The 9,634-nt window shown below is 47.9% G+C and overlaps 1 protein-coding gene across 1 annotated transcript; it reads right to left on the bottom strand.

Annotated features, from left to right (window-relative positions):
* Positions 1-3,295: 3,295 nt before the first annotated feature.
* On the bottom strand, positions 3,296-8,393 carry LOC125424866 (slit homolog 2 protein-like; the record flags this gene model as incomplete). Its single annotated transcript, XM_048482302.1, has 3 exons — positions 7,846-8,393; positions 4,520-4,591; positions 3,296-3,367 (listed from the first exon to the last, which is right to left on the bottom strand). Coding segments are annotated over exons 1-3 (338 nt in total), but the record flags the coding sequence as incomplete, so codon positions are not given.
* Between the last annotated feature and the right edge of the window lie 1,241 nt (positions 8,394-9,634).

The raw sequence follows: 9,634 nt of genomic DNA, 5'->3' as shown, positions 1-9,634 counted from the left end.
CCCAGAAAAAAAGACCCTCCAGTGTTACACAAAAGCATGCACGCCCATACTTTTATGGGAGGTGGTTTTGAGACGAGAGAAAGGGCAGTGGTTTCTGACATACAGGTTCTATCCCTAGAGTCAAACTACGGCCCCTTCCGCACACGCAAAATAATGCATTTTCAAACCACTTTCACAACTGTTTGCAAGTGGATTTTGCTATTCCGCACAGCTTTAAAGAGCACTGAAAGCAGTTTGAAAGTGCATTATTCTGCATGTGCGAAATGAGCCTACATGCAGGCCCCTTGCGCACATGCAGAATAATGCACTTTCGATCCACTTTCACAATTGTTTGCAAGTGGATTTTGTTATTCCGCACAGTAAAATCCAGCTGCAAAGTGCACTGAAAGTGGATTGAATTTGCTTTAGTCTGCATGTGTGGAAGGGGCTGCAGTGGCAACAAATCTGTCTCTTGAAACAAGGCCCAGATACCTCATTCACATGTAAAGTCAATGCATGAAGAACAAGAACTAAAGTATTGCTAGGGTTTTTTATGTTCAGCCATTGAATACATTCAAGTATTGGATCAAACTATGTTTTAACTTTGATGAGCGCAGTTTAACATATATTGTGCGCCCAGACCTATTTGCCTCCGAATGGTATCAACTTCTTAAATCAAAAATCTACTCTCTAGGTTTAATACTTGAAGATCTCTGTATGCTGTCACCCAGAGAGATTCTGCAAACCTTAAAAAGCAGACTTCTAGAACAGGAACACCATATCTTGTTGGGTCAAGCAAATAAATCATGCTCATCCCTTTCTGTTGGAATAGTACCAGAACAGGGGCACATAGACAAATATCTTGAACTATTAACTGAACCCCAGCAGAGATGGATTATCACAAGGGTCAGATGCAATACTTTTCCATCCGCCATTACAAAGGGTCGCTACCTATCTATCCCTCTCCAGGATCGGGTCTGTCCACACTGTAAAAACCAAGTGGAGACTCTTGCTCACATTATACTTGACTGTCCGAGATATGTGGGTATTAGGAATTTCTCTCCTGGGCGGGTCTTAGACAAATCTGAAAGAGACTCTGACAACTCTTGGAAAGAGACTTTGACAACTCTTTTCAACTCTTGGAAAAAGTAGCAAAATTTCTTTTACAAGTGACAGAATTTTCTAAGTAACGTCCAGTGCTAGATACAGTTTATCTGTCTGTGTTTTGAATGAACGTTTGATTTGTACTTCAGAAATGTCTGTAATGCTCTGGAGCCTATTTTAATATGCCTAATAAAGGTTGTTGTTTTGTATGTTCAGCCATTCTCCCATTTGGGCCCTCTTCCATTATCAGCACCCAATCGGGGAAAACCAACTTCCAGGAAATGGGCTGCAGGGGGAAAAGTTCATAATACCCCCTTTTTTGCTTTGTGTCACACAAAGCAATTCACATGCAACTTTTTAGTCATGGGCTATCCATCGTTTGTTTCATATAAAATGGACAATGACTTTAGGCAAAGTTCTTCAAAACCACTGAAAACAGAAACAGCTTAAGCATAATTTAAACATACAGGAGTTTTTAAAATTTAGTACACAGGGGAAAATCCCATCCCCCCACCCCAATCAGTAGCACAACTGATGAGGTATGTTACTACCAAATATATAACAACTGGCTGGCACCCAATAATGTCGATGCGTAACTCATGGCCCCTAATGGTTTCTTAAAATGTACAAAGACTTCAGCTTTACAAAAGTCACTTGCAAAAAGATATTCTTCAAAAGTCAGTTTTCAGAAATCAAGGATAGTATACTACTGCCAGATAACATTTACTGAGACAAGAAGTTCTTCACAGACGTGAGCAAGAGCTTCAACTCATGGCAAACTCTGGCTCATTCTGCACACGCAGAATAATGCACTTTCAAGAGCTTCAACTCATGGCAAACTCTGGCTCATTCCGCACACGCAGAATAATGCACTTTCAAACTGCTTTCAGTGCTCTTTGAAGCTGTGCGGAATAGCAAAATCCACTTGCAAACAGTTGTGAAAGTGGTTTGAAAACGCATTATTTTGCGTGTGCGGAAGGGGCCTCTGTGCGAGCAACAAACTTCACCCCTGAAAATGCATATACACACACGGTTCAAAAGAATCACATTGGACCAAAGAACCCTGTTCCAACAATTCTGATTTATAACATCAATACAGATCTTCCAAGGCCCACAGGCCCAAGACAAGTGAACCCCAGCAGAACTGGATCTCTGACAGATATAACAAAAACATAACATCCACTCTTATGAAACTGACAGTTCAACCTCCTTTAAACAACATGCAAACAGCAGCAGCATAACACACAACAGCACATGGCTAAAGATCACAGTACACAATTTCCCCCCCTGCACAACTGGAACAGAAATTCAGTCTGCTCTTTCTTGTGGCTTTGCCCAATCTATAATATGACAATGCAATACTTTTCAACGTTTGAATGATGTTGCTAAAAGTCCCTTGCTAAGCGGAAAGACACTTTTGAGGGGGAGGGGAGGGGGAAGAAGGCAGGTGCCCAGCTGTTCCTGTTTTGAACTCACCCTCACAACAATTCTAACAAAACCAAAAGTTTTCCAAAAAAACAATAGGTGTAAGCAAAGAAACTTGCTGATGTTACCACATGAACTCAAGAACTGTACATCAAGGAAGTAGATCAAAGGAGAATGAAACATCCAAAAAGTGATAAAATTCCCCAAGCACAAAATACTGAAGTTGATAGCGCCAGAAAAATACAATACCCATGCAACAGAAGTAGAACTTTCAAAGAAACGTACACAGAGTGCAACGAATGCATTTATTGTTCAGTAGCTCAGGTCAGGAGACTTTTTAATGGGATTCTTAATGACCGTCACCAAATTCTTCTCTTTGCCCACAGTTAGATCTACCCACAATTTGCCTGTCTCTTTATATTACCTTGTAACCCACACTCTTAAATCTTACACGTTTTGCTTTTCTCTGTCGTAACTGGGCCCAAGAATTCCACACAATGGGCAAATATTAAAACTTCAATCAACGGGGGTGAGTCTACAGAAATTGCTGTCACGTTTCTCTTGCTGCAACAGTTTTTGAAACCAGATTTCACAATTCAGGTTTTCCACCTCAGGCAATTGCCGCCAGGAGCCAACTGCTGATTTTTATTCTCTCTTTCGATAAGTAATCCAAGAGTGTGAACAAATCCCAGTGGCTTAACACAGAGTAGAAAAGGGGGCAGGGAGGAGGGCTTTATACCAACTTGCTGTGTCATTTTTAGCATCAAGAAGAAGAAGAAATACTCACAGTCTCTCCAGCTCTTTCAGGTCTTGGAATGCCCCCCTCTCAATTGTGCTAATCTTGTTTTCCATGAGCTGACTGCAAATCAAAGCAAGAGTTTTTAGAGGCGCTGGTAAGCAAACTATGATAAACACCTGTTATTACTGCAGTTCGGCAGTAGAGAAACATGCAATCGTCTCCCCTTTATTAACTCGGTAATTCGCACTCTAGCCTGAAACTTCACATCCAATTTAATGTGTTTAAGACCTGTCACCTTACACGCTACTGTGACATATGTTCAAGCCAGGAAGCGGGGGTGGATACCCGTTCCATTCTTAAAAATGTGACTTTAAACCTGCTCCAGGGCCCGAAGGTCAAAGGTGAGAAAAATAAACTCCTTACCTAAGGAGCAAAGAAATAAGCTGCAGTTCTGATGACATGTAAAAAAACATTACAACTTTGTTAAGAGTTTCGGGGAGAGGACCGAAGTCATTTTAGGAAAATAATTCACAATTCATTGTTTTGCGAGTGACGCAATGAGAAAACGTTTGCACAAAGGAAGTTTACAATCCATTTTAAAAGGATCAAAATTGAGTGGCTAGTTATTTTAACAATTTACGAGCATTTTCTATTATTAAAACGTTTTCCATTATTAAAAAAGGATATGTCATTTTCTTAAGTCTCGCGTAACAAAAACATGTCCTACAAAAGTTATGAAGCAAGAGAGACTGCATTAAAGTCTGTCTCCATGGTTAATAAAACTATCTTGGAGTAAAAATCAATGTCATCAGAACTTGATATAAACATAGACTAATATCAATAACATTTTCCTCTTTAGTTTCCTTTTGTACCAAGCCAAAAACCAAGTTCAAAATGCATTTTCACATACAACTCCAGGGCAGCAAGGCATTCCAACAATTTATTACAGTCAGTCTTTAAAAAAACAAAATATCTTTTTTTTTCACAAGGCTTGCTAAAGTTAATTTGGTTTCCAAACGCGGATATTTTGCTGTATTTATAGATTTGAGGAAAAGCATAAAGCCACAAGTGGCTAAAATACAGAATTGCCCCTGTGGCTCCCTTCCAAACTTTTATGTCATCTCTCAACTGCTTTTTTCTCATGCAGTGCAAGTTATTTCAGAGGTTAAGTAAAGAATTAGGCGTGTTTGTGAAGGACGTTATTTTGCAGGGCCCTTTACATCTGCGGCAGGGAGTAATAACAGATAAACGCACATACAAAATTCAACTTACAGGACTCGAAGGTGCCTTAAGCCAGCGAAATCGGTCTTGGTGATCCGCGTGATATTATTTCCATTAAGATCCCTAAGAAGAAGAACACGGCAGTAGTAAAATTAAACATTCCACAACTGCAGGCTTCATTGGGGGGCGAGGGGGTGGGGGCGCTTCAGCCAGAAACTTTTCATCAGAACCAAACTTTTATTACAACTGTGGTTCAGTGCTGCTCGGCCCTGTCGATCTTTTTGTGAATTCCCAAAAGTGGCAATACTTTCACTCCCTCTAAAAAAAAGTACATCCTCCCCCACCAAATCATTTAGGTATAAGCGACTGGAGGGGGGAAAAACTCTGAGATGTTACATCAGTAAGTCTGACACTGATGATATGAATCATTGCGATTAAAAACTAGTCCATGGCATCTTAACTCGGCAGCTTGATGTCTTCATGAATACAGGAGTGTAACAGACAGGCAACCAGGACAATTCTACTCAATCTCTTGTTTGGAAAACAAGATCAGGGGAATTTCCCCAGGCCCACTTGTCCAACCGTGCGTCTGGAGAATATATCCCTTCGGTCAAGAATCACTATCAGCGTCCCCATGGCACCCCCACCTGCATCCTCAAAGGGCAGCCAGGAAGGGGTCTTATAATATCTCTGACAACTTTCTCGGAACAATATTGGTGATCATGGTTTCTCAAAGACCTCCGTTAGGTCCTACAACTCCATTGTACGGACTTGTACGAGTCTCCTCGAGAACACGTTTAGAGAGTTAAACTTGCTACAGTCCAAGTTCTGCATTTTCTCTAAACGATCCCATATCTGTGTTTTTAAAAGGGCAAGTCCTCATTCACTTCTGGAAACTGACGTTAGCAATATCTAGCAAATTATACTGATAGTATAAAAACTTCTGTCTGTATCCCAGGATTTACTAACTGCTTGGTCAAGCATTTCAGTTCAAAATCTTCAAATGCGAACAGATTAGCTTGACTTCAATTTGATCACGTGGTTTGAGACAAGTTTATGGGAAACTGCTTTACACAGAAATGAGCCCTAATTGCCATGTAAGTTATCTGGGAAAGATATTAAAGGAAGCAGAACTCCCATTGAAGAGAACAGGAAGAAATCTCAAGTGATCGACACAGACTTTTCCCCCCTGACGTTCAATAAATCACTACATTTTTAGAAAATTTAAAGCAAAAAAAGAGAGTTAATTTTACCAAAAAATGCTGCAAACTTCCCATTTTAAAAGCAACAAAAATCATTTAGAGGATGTTGGGAAAACATCCTGACATCTAACAGCTCGCTTGTGAACAACTTTAATAGCCAAGAAATAGATGGCTTGACCGATTTAATTCATAAATGTTCCGGTAAGTACCAGAACACCCTTCTTCTTCGCATCTGAACATTTTAGCACCTGGCCTGTTCAGAGATTCGAGTACATGCAAAATGTCATGCGGTGAATGCAAGAGAAGCATTTGCAAACTGAGAGACACAGCCAAGTAGCAACATCCAGGATACTTCGAGCTGTACCACCGCTCAGGAGTGGAAAGTCTGCCTGTGTGACAATCCACCCCAGCAACTTGCATGAACGTTACAAATAGCAATGGAGGAGGAGAGAAAGAAAAATGGGGATTCCCCCCATTGTAAGGAATGGATTTTCTTTCCTTTCCTTTAAGGCAGTTTTTGCTATTTCTCTGTTCCTAGAAAACTGTCTGCCTGGATCATGGGGGGGGGGGGGTTCCCCTTGCAGTTTAACCCTGTGCGTGCCAAGATTTTTAAAAAGCGGTTCTTTTTAAAGTGAAGGCAACCAAATGCTAGAACAGGGATGGTGACTCTACGGCACACGTGTCAAAGGTGACACCACACAACGATTTGGGCGACACACCAGCATCCACCAACATCTGGCAACAACTATTCTCCCTGTCTGAGTCATTTTGGTCATTATTTGACATTTCTTTACATAATACACAATTACACATGACTGGACTGTGTGTTTTTTTAAAATAAATTAACATGCAAAGAATTGTTTCTCTTTTGTTGGGGGTGGGGGGGACATTCCAACAGAGTCAAGTTAGACATTTTCTGAAATGTTTGACCCGTCAGGCCCAAAAGGTTTGCAGAGCAAAGCGGCCAGAGTCCATCTTGAGCAGCCGGGATTGAAGGAAGTATATCATTCCAGGCCCAACAGTTGTAAAAAGGCTCCTTTCGCCTGGGAAAAGAGGCTGGCCATGGAAGTTGCCGGGAAAACTTTTGCAAAAGGTCAATTCCCATCCCGAAAATGGCACAAGATGCATCTCCACCGATTGCAAGAGAAGGAAAACATCAGAGAAATGAAGTGGGGGGGGGGGTATTAGTGCCATCTAGCACAGGGTCTCCCCCTGACCCAAATTGCCCACCAAGCTGTAGCATTTTGGGCTTAGGGGAGGGCAAGGGGGGGGGCAGTTCACAAAACCCTGGAACGAAAGGCCGGCCGCTTTCATGCCTCCTAACATGTCCAGGACAGCCCTTAATGAGAATTGCAGGGCAGGGGCGCCCCCCAGATCAATAAGCCGGCCAGCGGGCGCTGCAGAGGACCTGGGCAGCTCTGGAGCAACCTCCTCCCGGCTGGGGCCAGGCGCTCCCAGCAGGGCCCTTTGCAAATAGGATGATGATGATGATGATGATGATGATGATGATGATGATGATGATGATGATGATGAATAATGCTAAGTTCTATATATCAGCCTTTATAATAACAGGATTACTGTAACAACAATGTTTTCTATGCTGCCCTTCCAATAACAATCCAATAATAGTAAGTTTTATATGCTGCCCTTCCACTAATAATAGCAATAATGATAAGACTAATAATGTTTTATACGCCGCCTTTCCACTACTACCAATACTAATCCGTCTTTCATGCTGCCCTTCCAATAACAGCACTAACCACAATAGTAATTGTTACTATTAATAATTAATATTAATAACGACGTTTCCTGTGCCGCCCTTCCAATAATAATAATAATAATAACCATCACGAGCTGTCTACGCCGCCCTTTCCCTCGCGGGATCGGGGCGGCTCACCGCAACTTCCAAGCGCAGCACAACGATCCCGACCCTTAAACGCATCATCTAAAAGGACCGGAGCGCAAGAGGCGCCGGGGCCCTGGGGCGACCCCCGGGGGTCCTTCCCCCCCCCACCCCACCCCCAATGGACGGCAGGGACCCGGGACCCGGGTGGAAGGTGCGGCTCTGGGCTGGCTCCGGGCTGCAGCCGCACGGAGGCTGTGCCGGGCAGGGGAGCGCGCGGCTCCGGGGGCGCAGGGAGGGTCGGTGGCGGACGGGGACGGGGACGGACTTACAGCCTCTCGGCGTTGCGCGGGACGCTCCTGGGGACGGCGCGCAGGGCCAGCCCGTGACAGTCCACGGCGGTGCCGGCGCAGGAGCAGGGAGCCGGGCAGGGCTGCGGCGCCGCCGCCTCCCGCAGCCCCAGCGCCAGCCACAGCCACAGCCACCCCAGCGCCGCCGCCGCCGCCGCCGCCGCCCGCCGCCGCATCGCGCGCCCCGCTCACTCCCGGCAGGCAGGCAGGCAGGCAGGCAGGCAAGCGGGGCCGGGGTCCCCTTCGTCGGGTGGGCGCCGGCTGCCGAGCGGGGACGGGGACGGGGGGGGAAGCGCCGCCCGGGCGGCTAATGCATCCGCGGCTGCCGCTGGGTCGATGCACGGGTCTCTGCCCGTCTCGCTCGCTCGCTCGCTCTCTCCGTCCGCGCGGCCAGGAGGCGAGGGGCGGGGGGGGGGGCGGAGGAGGGTCCGGCCCACGAGCGCTGCCGCTCTTCTCCGCCGGAGTCCGCGGAGCCCCGAAGGGAGCAGCAGCGGCGGCGTCGAGCCGGCTCCGCGGGGCGAAGTGGCGGCGGCGGCGGCGGCGGGGCGGAGCCGGGGCGGAGTGGGGGGGCCCGGCTCGCCTCCCCGCCCTCTCGGCCGACGACGCAGCCCAGGAGCCGCCTCCGGCCCCTTCGCCCGGGCTAGACCCCAACGCCGCCGCCGCCGCCGCCGAGCTGCATTGCGACCGCCGCGCGCAGGGCCGCCGCCGCCGCCGCCGCCTCCCTCCCGCTCGCCCCGGGGCGCCCCTCGCCACGCAGGCCGCCCTCCCGCCAGCGCCTCCTCGCCCGCCGGGGCAAGTGGCAGATGGAGCCGCCCGCCGCAGCAGCAGCAGCAGCCGCCGCCCCTGGTGCAAGCGAGGCGCCGGGCGGGAGGGGACGAGGGCGGCAGCCTTCTTCTTCTTCTTCTTCGCCGCCGCCTCGCCCGGCGACGGGAGAAGCCTCGGCGGCGCCACGTGAGGGGACCGAGGGGCGCCCGAAGGCGGGAAAAGGCTGGCCTCCCTTTCGGGGTACCCTTCAAGGCTCGGTGGCTGTGACCCGGCTCCCCTCGGATGCCTTGCAAGGAGAAAGCCAGGGTGGCAGGGTTCTCTCACCGCCCCCCGCCCCCGCGCTGCTGGCTTTCTGCTTGCCGAGACCGAGGAAAGCGGTCCAAAGCTGGGATGGGTGGCCAGCTCCGGGGTAAGGAGAAGAAGAAGAAGAGTTTGGATTTATATCCCCGCTTTCTCTCCTGCAGGAGACTCAAAGGGGCTGACACTCTCCTTGCCCTTCCCCCCCCTCACAACAAACACCCTGTGAGGGGGGTGGGGCTGAGAGAGCTCCGAAGAACTGTGACTAGCCCAAGGTCACCCAGCTGGCGTTTGTGGGAGTATACAGGCTAATCTGAATTCCCCAGAGAAGCCTCCACAGCTCAGGTGGCAGAGCGGGGAATCAAACCCGGTTCCTCCAGATTAGATAGACGAGCTCTTAACCTCCTACGCCACTGCTGCTCCTGTAAGAAATTCTGGAGATGTCAGGGGTGGGGGGCAGTGTGCCACCGAGCCCTCTTGCCAAAATCGCTGTTTTCTGCACAGGAGGGGAGCTGTAGTTTCCAGGGGGTGTCCAGGTCCTACCTGGAAAGCACCTGTGAAGGGCACGGTTTGTGGGGGGCCTCAGCCCCATAGAGGCCACCTTCCAAAGCAGCTATTTTCTCCAAGGGAAATGATCTCCATAGTCTAGAAGTGATTGCAGAGGATCTCCAGGTCTCTCCTGGAGGCTGGCATCCCCATGGATTCCCCA

Source organism: Sphaerodactylus townsendi, unplaced genomic scaffold (genome assembly GCF_021028975.2).
Source record: "Sphaerodactylus townsendi isolate TG3544 unplaced genomic scaffold, MPM_Stown_v2.3 scaffold_1259, whole genome shotgun sequence".
Classification (NCBI taxonomy): Eukaryota; Metazoa; Chordata; class Lepidosauria; order Squamata; family Sphaerodactylidae; genus Sphaerodactylus; species Sphaerodactylus townsendi.
Note: the sequence above shows the minus strand (reverse complement) of the source record. Positions and strands in the feature narration are given on the sequence as shown.